Source organism: Salvelinus fontinalis, chromosome 32 (assembly GCF_029448725.1).
Source record: "Salvelinus fontinalis isolate EN_2023a chromosome 32, ASM2944872v1, whole genome shotgun sequence".
NCBI classification, from domain to species: domain Eukaryota; kingdom Metazoa; phylum Chordata; class Actinopteri; order Salmoniformes; family Salmonidae; genus Salvelinus; species Salvelinus fontinalis.
The window spans coordinates 7,562,361-7,581,971 of NC_074696.1; the positions used below are offsets into that span (position 1 = coordinate 7,562,361).

The 19,611-nt window shown below is 43.0% G+C and overlaps 1 protein-coding gene across 2 annotated transcripts in view; it reads left to right on the forward strand.

Moving 5' to 3' along the window:
* Positions 1–12,241: 12,241 nt before the first annotated feature.
* Positions 12,242–19,611, forward strand: part of LOC129830674 (protein L-Myc-1b-like) — a 20,522-nt gene continuing 13,152 nt past the window's right edge. For both annotated transcript variants that reach the window (XM_055893272.1, XM_055893273.1), the window contains exon 1: positions 12,242–13,837. In XM_055893272.1, the coding sequence (XP_055749247.1) occupies positions 13,186–13,837 (652 nt within the window). In that variant the 5' untranslated portion in view covers positions 12,242–13,185. The remainder of the gene's footprint in view (positions 13,838–19,611) is intronic.

The following is a 19,611-nucleotide window of genomic DNA, read 5'->3' on the forward strand; positions in this document are numbered from 1 at the left end:
ATAGATATGTAAATAAAAAATAAAAAATAAAAAATTATACAAAACCACTAAAACATCAAAAATTAAAAATACATTTCAAAAATAAAATGTAAAAGTAACAAATAATTAGAGAGCAGCAGTAAAATAACAATAGCTAGGCTATATACAGGGGGTACCGGTACAGAGTCAATGTGGAGGCTATATACAGGGGGTACCGGTACAGAGTCAATGTGGAGGCTATATACAGGGGGTACCGTTACAGAGTCAATGTGGAGGCTATATACAGGGTGTTACGGTACAGAGTCAATGTGGAGGCTATATACAGGGTGTTACGGTACAGAGTCAATGTGGAGGCTATATACAGGGGGTACCGTTACAGAGTCAATGTGGAGGCTATATACAGGGGGTACCGGTACAGAGTCAATGTGGAGGCTATATACAGGGGGTACCGGTACAGAGTCAATGTGGAGGCTATATACAGGGGGTACCGGTACAGAGTCAATGTGGAGGCTATATACAGGGGGTACCGGTACAGAGTCAATGTGGAGGCTATATACAGGGTGTTACGGTACAGAGTCAATGTGGAGGCTATATACAGGGTGTTACGGTACAGAGTCAATGTGGAGGCTATATACAGGGGGTACCGGTACAGAGTCAATGTGGAGGCTATATACAGGGTGTTACGGTACAGAGTCAATGTGGAGGCTATATACAGGGGGTACCGGTACAGAGTCAATGTGGAGGCTATATACAGGGGGTACCGGTACAGAGTCAATGTGGAGGCTATATCCAATATCTAACAAGTAATCTAATCTAACATTTTCACAACTGCCTTATACACACAAGATGTAAAGGAATGAATAAGATTATATACGTAAAAATATTTATGGATTAGCGATGGCCGAACGACATAGGCAAGATGCAGTAGATGGTATAGAGTACTGTATATACATATGAGATGAGCAATGTAGGGTATGTAAACATTATATAAAGTGGCAATGTTTAAAGTGACAAGTCATATATTTATTACATCCAATTTGTAATTATTAAGTGGCTAGAGATTTGAGTCAGTATGTTGGCAGCAGCCACTCAATGTTAGTGATGGCTGTTTAACAGTCTGATGGCCTTGAGATAGAAGCTGTTTTTCAGTCTCTCGGTCCCTGCTTTGATGCACCTGTTCTGACCTCGCCTTCTGGATGACAGCGGGGGGAACAGGCAGTGGCTCAGGTGGTTGTTGTCGATTATCTTTTTGGCCTTCCTGTGACATCGGGTGGTTTAGGTGTCCAGGAGGGCATGTAGTTTGCCCCCGGTGATGCGTTCTGCAGACCTCACTACCCTCTGGAGAGCCTTACGGTTGTGGGCGGAGCAGTTGCCGTACCAGGTGGTGATACAGCCCGACAGGATGCTCTCGATTGTGCATCTGTAAAAGTTTGAGTGTTTTTCTGCCAAATTTCCTGAGGTTGAAGCCTCCTGAGGTTGAAGAGGTTGAAGAGGCGCTGTTGCGCCTTCTTCACAACGCTGTCTGTGTGGGTGGACCATTTCAGTTTGTCCGTGATGTGTACGCCGAGGAACTTAAAACTTTCCACCTTCTCCACTACTGTCCCGTCAATGTGGATAGGGGGGTGCTCCCTCTGCTGTTTCCTGAAGTCCATGATCATCTCCGTTGTTTTGTTGACTTTGCGTGTGAGGTTATTTTCCTGACACCACACTCCGAGGGCCCTCACCTCCTCCCTGTAGGCCGTCTCGTCGTTGTTGGTAATCAAACCTACTACTGTTGTGTCGTCTGCAAACTTGATGATTGTGTTGGAGGAGTGCATGGCCACGCAGTCATGGGTGAACAGGGAGTACAGGAGAGGGCTGAGAACGCACCCTTGTGGAGCCCCAGTGTTGAGGACCAGTGGGGTGGAGATATTGTTTCCTACCCTCACCACCTGGGGTGCGGCCCGTCAAGAAGTCCAGGACCCAGTTGCTCAGGGCGGGGTCGAGACCCAGGGTCTCGAGCTTAATGACGAGTTTGGAGGGTACTATGGTGTTAAATGCTGAGCTGTAGTTGATGAACAGCATTCTTACATAGGTATTCCTCTTGTCCAGGTCGGTTAGGGCAGTGTGCAGTGTGATTGCGATTGCGTTGTCTGTGGTCCTATTGGGGTGGTAAGCAAATTGGAGTGGGTCTAGGCTGTCAGGTATGGTGGAGGTGATATGATCCTTGACTAGTCTCTCAAAGCACTTCATGATGACGGAGGTGAGTGCTACGGGGCGATAGTCATTTAGTTAATTTACCTTGGCTTTCTTGGGAACAGGAACAATGGTGGCCCTCTTGAAGCATGTGGGAACAGCAGACTGGGATAAGGATTGATTGAATATGTCCGTAAACACACCAGGCAGCTGGTCTGCACATGCTCTGAGGATGCAGCTAGGGATGCTGTCTGGGCCGGCAGCCTTGCAAGGGTTAACACGTTTAAATGCTTTACTCACGTTGGCTGCGGTGAAGCAGGTTTTGGTTGCGGGCCGTGTCGTTATCACTGTATTGTCCTCAAAGCGAGCAAAGAAGTTGTTTAGTCTGTCTGGGAGCAAGACATCCTGGTCCGCGATGGGGCTGGTTTTCTTTTTGTAGTCTGTGATTGGCTGTAGACCCTGCCACATACCTCTCGTGTCTGAGCTGTTGAATTGCAAGTCTACATTGTCTCTATACTGACGCTTAGCTTGTTTGATTGCCTTGCGGAGGGAATAGCTACACTGTTTGTATTCGGTCATGTTTCCGGGTTGCCTCGCCCTGACTTAAAAGCAGTGGTTCTTGCTTTCAGTTTTGCATGAATGCTCCCATCAATCCATGGTTTCTGTTTGGGGAATGTTTTAATAGTTGCTGTGGGTACAACATCACCGATGCACTTGCTAATAAACTCGCTCACCGAATCAGCGTATTCATCAATGCTATTGTTCGCCGCTATGCGGAACACATCCCAGTCCACGTGATCGAAGCAATCTTGAAGCGTGTAATCAGATTGGTCGGACCAGCGTTGAACAGACCTGAGCATGGGCGGTTCCTGTTTTAGTTTCTGTCTATAGGCTGGGAGCAACAAAATGGAGTCGTGGTCAGATTTTCCGAAAGGAGGGCGTGGCAGTGCTTTGTATGCGTCGCGGAAGTTAGAGGAACAATGGTCCAGGATTTTTTCTGCCCGGTTAGCACATTCGAAATGCTTGTCTTGTTTTCAGAATAGCCTTGTTAAAATCCCCAGCTAAAATTAATGCAGCCTCAGGATATGTGGTTTCCAGTTTACATAGAGTCCAATGAAGTTCTTTCAGAGCCATCGATGTGTCTGCTTGCGGGGGGGGGGGGGGATATATACGGCTGTGATCATAATCGAAAATAATTATCTTGGTAGATAATGCGGTTGACATTTGATTGTAAGGAATTCTAGGTCTTGAGTTCCTGTATGTTGTTATGATCACACCACGTCTCGTTAATCATAAGGCATACCCCCCCCCGCCCTTCTTCTTACCAGAGAGATGTTTGCTTCTGTCAGGGCGATGTGGGAAGAAACCAGGTGGCTGTACCGACTCTGATAACGTATCCCGAGTGAGCCATGTTTCCGTGAAACAGAGAATGTTACAATCTCTTATGTCTCTCTGGAAGGCAACCCTTGCTCGGATTTCGTCTACCTTGTTGTCAAGAGACTGGACGTTGGCGAGTAGTAAACTCGGGAGCGGTGCGCGATGTGCCCGTCTATGGAGCCTGACCAGAAGACCACTTCTTCTGCCCCTCCTGCGGCGTCGTTGTTTTGGGTCACCAGCTGGGATCCGATCCATTGTCCTGGGTGGTGGACCAAACAGAGGATCCGCTTCAGGAACGTCGTATTCCCGGTCGTATTGTTGGTAAGTTGATGTTGCTCTTATATCCAATTGTTCTTCCCGGCTGTATGTGATAAAACTTAAGATTTCCTGGGGTAACAATGTAAGAAATAATAGATGAACAAAACAAAATACTGCATAGTTTCCTCAGAACGCGAAGCGAAGCGGCCATCTTTGTCGGCGCCGGATGTAGACACTGCCTGGTATAGAGGTCCTGGATGACAGGAAGCTTGGCCCCAGTGATGTACTGGGCCGTACGCACTACCCTGTGTAGTGCCTTGCAGTTGGAGGCGAGCAGTTGCCATACCAGGCAGTGATGCAACCAGTCAGGATGCTCTTGATGGTGCAGCTGTAGAACTTTTTGAGGATCTGAGGGCCCATGCCAAATCTTTTCAGTCTCCTGAGGGGGAATATGCTTTGTCGTGTCCTCTTCACGACTGTCTTGGTGTGTTTGGAACATGATAGTTTGTTGGTGATGTGGACACCAGGGAACTTAAAGCTCTCAACCTGCTCCACTACAGCCCCGTCGATGAGAATGGGGGCGTGCTCGGTCCTCCTTTTCCTGTAGTCCACAATCATCTCCTTTGTCTTGATCACGTTGAGGGAGAGGTTGTTGTCCTGGCACCACACGGCCAGGTCTCTGACCTCCTTCCTATAGGCTGTCTTATCGTTTTCGGGGATCAGGCCTACCACTGCGGTGTCATGGGCAAACTTAATGATGGTGTTGGAGTCGCGCCTGGTCATGCAGTCATGAGTGAACAGGGAGTACAAGAGGGGACTGAGCACGCACCCCTGAGGGGGTTCTCGTGTTGAGGATCAGCGTGGCGGATAGGTTGTTACCTACACTTACGACCTGGGGGCGGCCTCTCAGGATCCAGTTGCAGAGGGAGGTGTTGAGTCCCAGGGTCATTAGCTTAGTGATGAGCTTTGAGGGCACTATGGTGTTGAACGCTGAGCTGAAGTCAATGAATAGCATTCTCACATAGGTGTTCCTTTTGTCCAGGTGGGAAAGGGCAGTGTGGAGTGCAATAGAGATTTTTATCATCTGTGGATCTGTTGGGGCGGGCCTGCACACCCTAATTGACAAACAAACAAAACAAAACATAGGCAAAGTCTTCTCGTGCTTTGTTGATTTCAAAAAAGCTTTTGACTCAATTTGACATGAGGCTCTGCTATACAAATTGATGGAAAGTGGAGTTTGGGGAAAAACATAGAACATTTTAAAATCCATGTACAAAAAACAGAAATGTGCTGCTTAAATTGACAAAAAAATAATTTGTTTCCACAGGGCCGTGGGGTGAGACAGGGATGCAGCTTAAGTCCCACCTTCTTCAACATATATATCAACAAATTGGCGAGGGCACTAGAACAGTTTGCAGCACCCGGCCTCACTCTACTAGAATCTGAAGTCAAATGTGTACTATTTCCTGATGATCTGGTGCTTCTGTCACTAACCAAGGAGGGCCTACAGCAGCACCTAGATCTTCTGCACAGATTCTGTCAGACCTGGGCCCTGACAATAAATCTCAGTCCCCTAAGCAAGCTGGCCCTGGGGCTCTGTTCAGAAACACAAACAGACACCACAGAGCCCCAGGACAGCAACACAATTAGACCCAACCAAATCATGAGAAAACAAAAAGGTGATTACCTGACACAATGGAAAGAATTGACAAACAAACTAAGCAATCTAGAATGCTATTTGGCACTAAACAGAGAGTACACAGTGGCAGACTACATGACCATTGTGACTGACCCAAACTTAATGAACGCTTTGACTATGTACAGACTCAGTGAGCAGAGCCTTGCTATTGAGAAAGGCCACCGAATAGGCAGTCGTGGCTTTCAAGAGAAGACAGGCTATGTGTACACTGCCCACAAAATGAGGTGGAAACTGAGCTGCATGTCCTAACATCTTGCCAAATGTATGACCATATTAGAGACACATTATTTCCCTCAGATTACAGAGAAACAGAAGGAATTCAAAAACAAACTGTCACATCTGCTCCAGCCACATCCCCAAGTGGTCATCCGGTGTCTGCTTGACCTGCAGCCATTCCCCCAGTACACTCTCTCTCTCTCTCTCCCCCTCCTTTTCTGTTTGTGTGTAGTTGGAGACAGGTGTGCTGGAGTCAGAGCAGATCCCTACCAACTGCAACTCGTTCCATTATCAAGACCTCTACAACTACTCAGTTCTGCCACTTTCACTCTGACAGATCATAATCTCTGCTCAGTCAGTTAATGCTTCAATACGTTATTATTATTCAAGATCCAGTTACCCTGCTGTACCTGTTACCCTGCTGTACCTGTTACCCTGCTGTACCTGTTACCCTGCTGTACCTGTTACATTGCTGTACCAGTTACCCTGCTGTACCTGTTACCCTGCTGTACCTGTTTCCCTGCTGTACCTGTTACCCTGCTGTACCTGTTACCCTGCTGTACCTGTTACCCTGCTGTACCTGTTACCCTGCTGTACTTGTTACCCTGCTGTACCTGTTACCATGCTGTACCTGTTACCCTGCTGTACCTGTTACCCTGCTGTACCTGTTACCCTGCTGTACCTGTTACCCTGCTGTACCAGTTACCCTGCTGTACCTGTTACCCTGCTGTACCTGTTTCCCTGCTGTACCTGTTACCCTGCTGTACCTGTTACCCTGCTGTACCTGTTACCCTGCTGTACCTGTTACCATGCTGTACCTGTTACCCTGCTGTACTTGTTACCCTGCTGTACCTGTTACCCTGCTGTACCTGTTACCCTGCTGTACCTGTTACCCTGCTGTACCAGTTACCCTGCTGTACCTGTTACCCTGCTGTACCTGTTTCCCTGCTGTACCTGTTTCCCTGCTGTACCTGTTACCCTGCTGTACCTGTTACCCTGCTGTACCTGTTTCCCTGCTGTACCTGTTACCCTGCTGTACCTGTTTCCCTGCTGTACCTGTTACCCTGCTGTACCTGTTACCCTGCTGTACCTGTTACCCTGCTGTACCTGTTACCCTGCTGTACCTGTTACTCTGCTGTACTTGTTTCCCTGCTTGACACTGTTAATCCTCTCACTACAGTCTTGCCGCCCTGACTCTGGCTCCTGTCTCCTGTTCCACATCTCACCACCCTGCTACCCTGTTCTGGACTAACCACACCACCACTCCCTTGGATTCCTGTTTTACCCTGTCCAAACCCAGCACACTCCAACCTCGGACCTGTTTACCCCTGTCCCAACCCAGCTCACTCCAACCTCGGACCTGTTTCCCCTGTCACAACCCAGCACACTCCAACCTCGGACCTGTTTTCCCCAGTCCCAACCCAGCTCACTCCAACCTCAGACCTGTTTCCCTTGTCACAACCCAGCTCACTCCAACCTCGGACCTGTTTACCATGTCCCAACCCAGCACTCTCCAACCTTGGACCTGTTTACCCCTGTCCCAACCCAGCTCACTCCAACCTCGGACCTGTTTCCCCTGTCACAACCCAGCTCACTCCAACCTCGGACCTGTTTCCCCAGTCACAACCCAGCTCACTCCAACCTCAGACCTGTTTCCCCAGTCCCAACACAGCTCACTCCAACCTCGGACCTGTTTTCCCCTGTCACAACCCAGCTCACTCCATCCTCAGACCTCCCCATCTGGTTTCCTACACCTCATCCTAGCTTCCCCGGATCTGCCCTTCATATCTCCATGTGTTACAGTGAATACCTTGGTTCATTCATCTCTGTTTCCTCGTCTAAGTCCGCTCTTGGGTTCCCCTGTGCCGCTCCGAGTAACACAAACCCAATTTTGATAAACTGTGATAAAATCACAGCAGCAAGATTTGTGACCTGTTGCCACAAGAAAAGGGCAACCAGTGAAGAACAAATACCATTCTAAATACAATCCATATTTATGTTTATTTATTTTCCCTTTTGCACTTGAACTATTTTCACATAATATGACATTTGAAATATGTCTTCATTATTTTGGAATTTATCTATTTCATTTGCTTTGGCAATGTTTACATATGTTTCCCATGCCAATAAAGCCCTTACATTGGAGGATGAGTGAGAGAGTCAGTCAGTGAGAGGCATCAAAGTCTTCAGCTGTCTTTATGTAATTTAACTTCCTCAGGGGAATGGGAGAGAACCCTTTAAGTCTCTGTATTCCCTGTCAGGTCGGGGGACTGTAGATCTGGTGGACTGAATGAGGCAGATGGAAGTTGTGTGAGCAGCAGCAGCAGTGTGTGTGTGTGTGTGTGTGTGTGTGTGTGTGTGTGTGTGTGTGTGTGTGTGTGTGTGTGTGTGTGTGTGTGTGTGTGTGTGTGTGTGTGTGTGTGTGTGTGTGTGTGTGTGTGTGCGTGCGTGCGTGCGTGCGTGCGTGTGTGTGTGTGTGTGTGATCAGCTGGTGAGCAGAGCACTGTCTTGGCTTAACTATCGACTGAGATGTGTGGGTGTGCGTGTTTGTGACACTGAGAGTCTTTCACATCATCAAGATGATATTGATCGCAGGCGTAATATAAAGGCTCTGACACACCAATAGCGTTTGCTGGCCGAGAGTACTTAGCACCTCTGAGCGTAATTTGCAAAACAAGTGAGCAACTATCTAGTGAAAAAATGTCGCCAGTCAAACGACTACAGCTGATGGTAGCTAACACACAATGCGCTGAACGATCGGAAGACGAACGCTAGAAGCACATTCAGTGCGACGTGTTCGAGCCTTAAGATGCACCGAGGACATCAGATACCGCAGGCATATGTTTGGCACAACACACACACACACACCGACACACGGACACACACATGATTCAAATAACAGCTCAAATAGCACTGTAACAGTATTCCAAATGTAATCTATACGTATATATCTATCGACACCGGATCACGCAAGATATACAAGGAGTGAAAGGTACAGCAGTAGATACAATTAGACAATCAGTATATAAATAAATATACGGTGTCTATAAACAATGTAACTAAAATACAATGTACAGTAGTATAAATATTAGAATTAGCTATGTCGATAATACAGTATTTACTGTAAATACACAGTACAAAACACCATAGCAAAATGCATAGAATTGCAGGAAATTATGCCCAGTTCAAAAAACCTGGGAGCTCGGAACTTGGAACTCTGAAATCTCAGACTTTAGTGCGTTTTAATAAGACAACTGTGAACTCTTGGAAAGAAAAAAAAACGAGCTCTGACTGTCAAAAATCATTTTGAACGGTCATCCAATTAGGATTTCCAAGTCGGCCACTCGGGGCTTTTTTCTAGAGCTCCGGTTTTCCCGACCTTAAGATCACTGACATCATGATTTGACCTAGTTTTTTCCCGAGTTCCCAGTTGTCATGAACACACCATTAGCTTCTGGACCTCAGTCCGGAATATAAAGAATATATATGTATGTCAACAATGTGTATAGACAGTATGGACAGCAGTAGTTATATAGGATGGTGTGTATAGACAGTAGTTATATAGGATGGTGTGTATAGACAGTAGTTATATAGGATGGTGTGTATAGACAGTAGTTATATAGGATGGTGTGTATAGACAGTAGTTACATAGGATGGTGTGTATAGACAGTAGTTATATAGGATGGTGTGTATAGACAGTATATAACATATTTATTGTATAGCATATGTTTTGTTAGAAAAATGTGCACATTTCAGGTATAAATCATAGTTTACCATTGCAGCCACCATCACAACTCTCACCAAAGCAACTAGAATAACTACAGAGACCAACGTGAATTACCTAAATACTCATCATAAAACATTTATGAAAAATACACAGCGTACAGCAAATGACAGACAATTGTGAATCCAGACAATATTTCAGATTTTTTAAGTGTTTTACAGCGAAAACACAATATAGAATTATATTAGCTTACTACAATAGTCAACCACACAACAGCATTGATTCAAGCCAACAATAGCGATAACGAATAAACCAGTAAAAGATATGAATTTTTTCACTAACCTTCTCAAACCTCTTCAGATGACAGTCCTATAACATCGTATTTAGCGGCACAAATCATGGTTATACAATGAGAATAGTAGCCAAGCTGCCAACAATATGTCGGGAGAAATCTTGGGAGAGGCACCTAATCTAATCAGTAACTAATCATAAACTTGACTAAAAAATACAGGTTGGACAGCAAATGAAAGATACATTAGTTTTTAATGCAACCGCTGTGTTAGATTTGTAAAATTAACATTACTACGACATACAGCGTGCATTAAAGCGAGACCGCACCGAAATTAATGGCGGAATATGAGTTTTACATTTTTCAACAGAACAACGAATTAACATCATAAATAGTTCTTACTTTTTGATGAGCTCCCATCAGAATCTTGGGCAAGTTGTCCTTTGTCCAGAAGAATCGTTGCTCGGTTGTAGATTGTCGCCTTCAACTTTGGAATTAGCAGTAAACATTAGCCATGTGGCCCAGACGTGCCCAACTCACTAGAACGCAGCACAAATAAAATACCGAAAATCGCAATATACTGATATAAACTGATATAACTTGGTTTAAGATAACAACATTATGATGTCTTTAACACCTATATCGAACAAAATCAGAGTCGGATATATCTAAGGCCTATAACGGGAGCTTTCTAGAACGCCATCCTGAGGTCTGTCTGCGTCGTGGCGAACGAAGGAAAGATTGGACCCCATGTTCCCAGTGCATTTATATGGCCTCAGATCTGCCTAGCAACTCCATTCCAATTCTCACTATTCGCTGACATCCAGGGAAAGGCGTATGCAGTGCATCTCAACCAATAGAAGACATGCAAATTAATAAACTGACCTCAGAACAGCCTGGCTGATTTCAGATTTCTCACTTGCTGACAGGAAGATTGCTCCAACTCAAGTTCTGTTTTACTCACAGATATAATTCAAACGGTTTTAGAAACTAGAGAGTGTTTTCTATCCAATAGTAATAATAATATGCATGTTTTACGAGCAAGAATTGAGTACGAGGCAGTTTAATTTGGGAACGAAATTTTTACAAAGTGCAAACAACATCCCCTATTGAGAAAAGGGTTAGGGTTAGGGTCAGGATGGTGTGTATGGACAGTAGTTATATAGGATGGTGTGTATAGACAGTTGCTGTATAGGATGGTGTGTATAGACAGTATAGACAGTATGGACAGTAGTTATATAGGATGGTGTGTATAGACAGTATGGACAGTAGTTATATAGGATGGTGTGTATAGACAGTAGTTATACAAGATGGTGTGTATAGACAGTAGTTATATAGGATGGTGTGTATAGACAGTATAGACACTAGTTATATAGGATGGTGTGTATAGACAGTAGTTATATAGGATGGTGTGTACAGACTGTATAGACAGTAGTTATATAGGATGGTGTGTATAGACAGTAGTTATATAGGATGGTGTGTATAGACAGTAGTTATATAGGATGGTGTGTATAGACAGTAGTTATATAGGATGGTGTGTATAGACAGTCGTTATATAGGATGGTGTGTATAGACAGTAGTTATATAGGATGGTGTGTATAGACAGTAGTTATATAGGATGGTGTGTATAGACAGTATAGACAGTAGTTATATAGGATGGTGTGTATAGACAGTATAGACAGTAGTTATATAGGATGGTGTGTATAGACAGTATAGACAGTAGTTATATAGGATGGTGTGTATAGACAGTATAGACAGTAGTTATATAGGATGGTGTGTATAGACAGTAGTTATATAGGATGGTGTGTATAGACAGTATAGACAGTAGTTATATAGGATGGTATGTATAGACAGTAGTTATATAGGATGGTGTGTATAGACAATATAGACAGTAGTTATATAGGATGGTGTTTATAGACAGTAGTTATATATAATTGTGTGTATAGACAGTAGTTATACAGGATGGTGTGTATAGACAATATAGACAGTAGTTATATAGGATGGTGTGTATAGACAGTAGTTATATATAATTGTGTGTATAGACAGTAGTTATATAGGATGGTGTGTATAGACAATATAGACAGTAGTTATATAGGATGGTGTGTATAGACAGTTTGGACAGTATATGTATAGAAAAGGTGTGTTTAGACAGTAGTTATATAGGATGAGCCATGACTAGAACACAGTAGGATAAAAAGTGTGTAAAACATTATGTAAACACGATTAAAATTAAAGCAGTGTCTAAGGTGCAGAGTGGAGAACCGAAGGTAGCTGGCTAGAGACAGTGTCTAATATTCAGTGCAGGATACTAGTCGGAGCCCGGCTTGTATATCCTGTCTCTCCGTCGCAGCTTTGACGCACAGCACGGTGAACAAGCCGTGGGTCGGGTGAGGTCTATATCATGATCACGTGGTTATTAAATCACAGTCTTGTAATGTTGCATCATGACATCCTTGAAAAAAGGACTCCTTGGAAATGACTATGTCCCTTTAAACGGCAGGCGTGGCTTTTCTATTCTCCCCCCGCCTTTTATGCAAACCACCGTCTTTCTCCCTCGCATCATATAGTGCACCAGTCGGGTTGTCAAGTGTCTATTGTGAAATCTATCTAAGTTACTGGATGTGGAAAGTAGACCTGCGAGTTACTTTTCCCAGTTTGGTGCGAACGCTACGTAGTAGTCAAATAGTGAGCGTTCAACTGAAAGCAACAGCTATTTATTGAGAGTAATTCACCGCAAGAAGCTTCAGCGTCGCTGTGTTGGTTACTACGCATTATAGGAATTCATTAAGAAGACGCCCGTTCAATTTCACCAACGCTAAAAGGATTATTCAAATATTTAACAAATATAACATAGCGTTTTTTCTCCATCCCCGGACGAAAGTGTGTTCTATTTATTTCCTATCGCCCACTACTAGAAGGCATACATCGCAGTGTTTCAGAAGTTTGGGGTTTGTGAACACGCCTGTTGTTATTTAATTATGCCAGATTTAGGCCTACCAGTGGATTGGGATTTATTTGCTCTCTTGCTTCTCAATGCTTTGTGAGATAACGGTTTGTTTTGGCTACCGTAAAACGTTGAGTGTTGATCTGAAGACGCAAAACTTTTTTTTTATTATTGAGACATCTGGGAATTGTTGTTTTGGCAACCATTTAAACGGCATTTTATTAGCCACGTAATCCTAAAGAAACATACAGGGTGTTATAAGCTTTTGGTGTTTAGCCTACAAAGAGAGGGTTGCTGTATCCCCCGGTATAGTTGGACTGTTGTATTATGTAATGCAACTATGTCGCGAAACTTGGTGTTATGTAGTTTTATCATAACAGACTATTGTGTTTATCATAGCAGTACCAACGTGCTAGGCTGATTCCAAGTGCCCTCTCCCTGTTCCCGAGGTAGGATAGTGATAACGGAGATCAGTTCACAGTTGAAGAGAGCGCTTCCTCAACCACGCCTGCCCTGACCTCTAGATGCCGGGCATAAACTCCACCACCGCCTCTCGCTATGAGTCCGGCTGGGAGATGGAGTACGACCACTACCAACATTATTTCTACGACGACCACGATCCGGACGAGGATTTCTCTAAATCCACTGCGCCCAGCGAGGACATATGGAAGAAATTCGAACTAGTACCAACCCCGCCCATGTCCCCTATCCGGACTTTGGAGGGGGCCGCTGGGGTCGGGGTGGTTTACCCTTCGTTGGGGGACAAACTCGAGTGGGTGTCCCAGTTTTTGGGTCAAGAGAACGACCAGGATGTGCCGTGTAAACTCAGCTCCGCCGACGAGGCTTTGGGGAACCTGAGCTCCATTATCGTACAGGACTGCATGTGGAGCGGCTTCTCAGCGGGCAAGCAGCTGGAGAAAGTTGTCGGGGAGCGGCTTGCCTCCTGTCCGGTGTCGGGTCCGACTAAACTGCCCGTGCAGGCGTTGGGAGCTGCCATCACCACCACCGGGAGGGCGCAGTGCGTGACGGTGCCAGTGGACGCGGCTGTTCCAGTTCTCGGTAGCCTGGCGACGGATTGCGTTGACCCGGCTGCAGTTCTCGCCTTCCCGCTAACCGGGGGAACGTTTAAGAAACCGTCGGTGTCCTCCGGTTCAGAGACCCACACAGACTCATCAGGTACGTTATAAGTTCAACATTGGACTGTGAAACTGACAATGAAAAGCTCATATATAATGTCAATCATAAGTGTGAATGCAGCCAATTTTCCATAGTGACCTTACTGGCCACAACGTTTTTTAGCCTAGGTGGCAGTTTTCACAATGTGTTTTTTCTGAACAGTATTGTTTGTAATGTGGCTGCTGAATGCTATAGGCTTAGTGACTGCATTGCGTTGCCCCTGGCAGCCTCACGGCTTTGTGAAAATGACCCGCCCATTTGAAACATCTGTTGATTGGCTATGGTCCAAGACACCAGCTGCTAGAGAGAACAGTGTCCTCTCACTTCTCAAGTGTAATTTACGGTTCACTTTAATGTTCTTACCATTTCCTCATCCTCAACTACACTGAAAGAAACACGTTACATTTTATATGTTATATATCTATATTTATATGTTATATATCTATATTTATATGTTATATATCTATATTTACATGTTATATATCTATATTTATATGTTATATATCTATATTTATATGGTATATATCTATATTTATATGGTATATATCTATATTTATATGTTATATATCTATATTTCTATGGTATATATTTATATTTATATGGTATATATGTATATTTGTATGGTATATATCTATATTTATATGGTATATATTTATATGGTATATATCTATATTTATATGGTATATATCTATATTTATACGGTATATATCTATATTTATACGTTATATATCAATATTTATATGTTATATATCTATATTTATATGTTATATATCTATATTTATATGGTATATATCTATATTTGTATGGTATATATCTATATTTATATGTTATATATCTATATTTATATATTATTATCTATATTTATATGTTATTATCTATATTTATATGTTATATATCTATATTTATATGGTATATATCTATATTTATATGGTATATATCTATATTTATATGTTATATATCTATATTTATATGTTATATATCTATATTTATATTGTATATATTTATATGGTATATATCTATATTTATATGATATATATCTATATTTATACGTTATATATCTATATCTATATTTATATGGTATATATCTATATTTATATGTTATATATCTATATGTATATGTTATATATCGCTTATTGGATAAACTGAATAACTTGTCATAAATATGCTCTCTACATTCTCTTAATTTCATAGAGCTACTTTCAATTGGCCTTCAGTGTAGATATTTAGGTTGGCATGTGACTGGTCTCTCTATCTAATGTGTGTGGAATGTCACAATGGAGACTTGTTGCAGTGCAGAGTCTTGGCATTCCTTCCTGAACTGAACTGAAGGGGCAACAGCACCAATTGTGTAGGCCAGTGATAAGAATGGACGTTCACCTTGTTAAATCTCTTGCAATGTGTGACACTGTTTCATACAAGGCTTGATATTCATATTTATTAAGTCAGAAATGTGGTCTCATCTATTTCAATACTGTACGAAGAGGGGTTGGATGCTAGAAAGCTAGGAATGAATGATTCCTCAGTGCAGGTAGGCATGCACTAGTTCAGGACAGAAGTGTTTAAAAGGAAAAATGAGTTTTTAATGGAAAATGCAGAATAGACCTCAGAAAAGTACTAGTTGGTTGATAGGCAGATACCAAGGAACCAATCTGTCCTTATCTCCATCTGACCCCATGCATGATAATGGTATATATCAGGCAACAATATTCTTAAGGGGCCAGACATTTTTTATTTATATAATAAAAGGTTATTTACAGGAGGATCAGACATGTTCTACGTGGGATTGATCTTCCTAAAACCAACATATACAGTGGGGCAAAAAAGTATTTAGTCAGTCACCAATTGTGCAAGTTCTCCCACTTAAAAAGATGAGAGAGGCCTGTAAGGTACACTTAGGTACACTTCAACTCTGACAGATAGAATGAGAGAAAAAAATCCATAAAATCACATTGTAAGATTTTTAATGAATTTATTTGCAAATTATGTTGGAAAATAAGTATTTGGTCAATAACAAAAGTTTATCTCAATACTTTGTTATATACCCTTTGTTGGCAATGACAGAGGTCAAATGCTTTCTGTAAGTCTTCACAAGGTTTTCACACACTGTTGCTGGTATTTTGGCCCATTCCTCCATGCAGATCTCCTCTAGAGCAGTGATGTTTTGGGGCTGTTGCTGGGCAACACGGACTTTCAACTCCTTCCAAAGATTTTCTATGGGGTTGAGATCTGGAGACTGGCTAGGCCACTCCAGGACCTCGAAATGCTTCTTACGAAGCCACTCCTTCGTTGCCCGAGCGGTGTGTTTGGGATCATTGTCATGCTGAAAGACCCAGCCACGTTTCATCTTCAATGCCCTTGCTGATGGTAGGCATTGTTACTTTGGTCCCAGCTCTCTGCAGGTCATTCACTAGGTCCCCCCGTGTGGTTCTGGAATTTTTGCTCACCGTTCTTGTGATCATTTTGACCCCACAGGGTGAGATCTTGCGTGGAGCCCCAGATCGAGGGAGATTATCAGTGGTCTTGTATGTCTTCCATTTCCTAATAATTGCTCCCACAGTTGATTTCTTCAAACCAAGCTGCTTACCTATTGCAGATTCAGTCTTCCCAGCCTGGTGCAGGTCTACAATTTTGTTTCTGGTGTCCTTTGACAGCTCTTTGGTCTTGGCCATAGTGGAGTTTGGAGTGTGACTGTTTGAGGTTGTGGACAGGTGTCTTTTATACTGATAACAAGTTCAAACAGTTGCCATTAATACAGGTAACGAGTGGAGGACAGAGGAGCCTCTTAAAGAAGAAGTTAGAGGTCTGTGAGAGCCAGAAATCTTGCTTGTTTGTAGTTGACCAAATACTTATTTTCCACCATAATTTGCAAATAAATTCATAAAAAATTATACAATGTGATTTTCTTGATTTTTTCTTTCTCATTTTGTCTGTCATAGTTGAAGTGTACCTATGATGAAAATTACAGGCCTCTCTGATCTTTTTAAGTGGGAGAACTTGCACAATTGGTGGCTGACTAAATACTTTTTTGCCCCACTTTATATATATATATATATATAAAACAAGACACAAACACAATTCTAATCTCATGAAGCACTTGTATTAACATTAAAAAAAAATGTTAATGAAAATAATTTTAAGTGCTTGAAGATTAGCCTAATTCATACATTTCTACTTTCCTGTCCATTGTACATAGCTTCAACTTTTCTTTCATCTACACTTAGGAAACATTTTATCTCAGTTGATCAGCATCATATTCTGTATTCTATTTCTTTGTCATTTACTTATTTTCTGTCTTGTTTATTGTTATATTTCTACACATAAACCATTTTTTTTTATGCATTTGTAACGGATGTAAAATGGCTAGCTAGTTAGCGGGTACGCGCTAGTAGCGTTTCAATCAGTTACGTCACTTGCTCTGAAACCTACTAGTAGTGTTGCCCCTTGCTCTGCAAGGGCCGTGGCCTTTGTGGAGCGATGGGTAACGATGCTTCGTGGGCGACCGTTGTTGATGTGTGCAGAGGGTCCCTGGTTCGCGCCTGTGTTGGAGCGAGGGGACGGTTTAAAGTTATACTGTTACACATGTCATTTCTCAGTTGCCTCGCTTTTTCAAGAGAAGTCTCTTCCCTGCATCAGTAGAGAACAAGTCCCTGTAATAAACTGCATCACCTCTGTGGGGACTTCATCTCATTGCAAAGTTTACTTTTCAGTTTATCTAAAAACTCTGACATCACGCAGTGATCTGTACTGATGACATAGACCAGGATGCTCAACAGACTTCGATGTTACTAGGGTAACGTTTCTGACAACAAGCCATGTTGGAGGCTAGATGTTGCTAGGGTAACGTTTCTGATAACAAGCCATGTTGCAGGCTAGATGTTGCTAGGGTAACGTTTCTGACAACAAGCCATGTTGCAGGCTAGATGTTGCTAGAGTAACGTTTCTGATAACAAGCCATGTTGCAGGCTAGATGTTGCTAGAGTAACATTTCTGATAACAAGCCATGTTGCAGGCTAGATGTTGCTAGAGTAACGTTTCTGATAACAAGCCATGTTGCAGGCTAGATGTTGCTAGTGTAACGTTTCTGCTAACAAGCCATGTTGCAGGCTAGATGTTGCTAGGGTAACGTTTCTGACAACAAGCCATGTTGCAGGCTAGATGTTGCTAGAGTAACGTTTCTGACAACAAGCCATGTTGCAGGCTAGATGTTGCTAGGGTAACGTTTCTGATAACAAGCCATGTTGCAGGCTAGATGTTGCTAGAGTAAGGTTTCTGACAACAAGCCATGTTGCAGGCTAGATGTTGCTAGGGTAACGTTTCTGACAACAAGCCATGTTGCAGGCTAGATGTTGCTAGGGTAACGTTTCTGACAACAAGCCATGTTGCAGGCTAGATGTTGCTAGGGTAACGTTTCTGACAACAAGCCATGTTGCAGGCTAGATGTTGCTAGAGTAACGTTTCTGACAACAAGCCATGTTGCAGGCTAGATGTTGCTTGGGTAACGTTTCTGACAACAAGCCCATAACTGAGTCCATGGTGTTTAAGTCATCGCTGAGTTAAGCACAAAGCACGCTCTGGTGTACGAGGCAGTTTAGTGATCTGATTTGGTGAAAGAGCCAATAGGCGGGCAGACAGACCCTGCACCCCTGTTAGCAGCTCTGATTGGCTGTAACTGGTACGTTGGATAATATTGATTGACAGCACTTATTGGATGGGACTAGAGAAAAACAGATTCTCCCATTGGACGAGGGCTCCTTTTGGCACTAAACATCAGATTTTTGCCGGAATTTTTTTTTTTTTGGGGGGGGGGGGCAGATTTGTTTTTAATTAATGTTCAGAGGATTGGGTGATCTCACTCTCTAAGGCCAACGTGAGGTCTTTAATCAGGTCAAGGCTGCAGGCCCTAAAGGTATTCCAGGGTGCTTTCTCAAAGCATGTGCAGAACAGCTGGTAGGCATATTCACAACAATTTTCAACCTCTCTTTGTCCCAGTCTGTAATTCCTGTCCCCAAGAACTCTAAGGCTTCATGCCACAATAACTACCACCCTGTAGCTCTCACCTCTGTAATCAGGAAGTGCTTTGAGAGGCTGGTTAAGGCACACGTTAACTCTATCATCCCAGACACCCTAGACGCACTTTAATTAGCATACCACCTCAACAGATCCATGACACAATCTCAATTGCACTCCACACTGCCCTCACCCACCTAGATACCTACAGTTGAAGTCGGAGGTTTACATACACCTTAGCCAGATACATTTATACTCAGTTTTTGAAAATTCCTGACATTTAATCCTAGTTAAATGACCTGTTTTAGGGGTCAGTTAGGATCACTACTTTATTTTAAGAATGTGAAATGTCAGAATAATAGTAGAGAGAATGATTTATTTCAGCTTTTATTTATTTCATCACATTCCCAGTGGGTCAGATGTTTACATACACTCAATTAGTATTTGGTAGCATTGCCTTTAGATTGTTTAACTTGGGTCAAACGTTTCGGGTAGCCTTCCACAATCTTCCCACAAAAAGTTGGGTGAATTTTGGCCCATTTCTCCTGACAGAGCTGGTGTAACTGAGTCGGGTTTGTAGGCCTCCTTGCTCGCACACACTTTTTCAGTTCTGCCCACAAATTGTCTATGGGATTGAGGTCAGGGCTTTGTGATGGCCACTCCAATACCTTGACGTTTTTGTCCTTAAGCCATTTTGCCACAACTTTGGAAGTATGCTTGGGGTCATTGTCCATTTGGAAGATCCATTTGCGACCAAGCCTTAACTT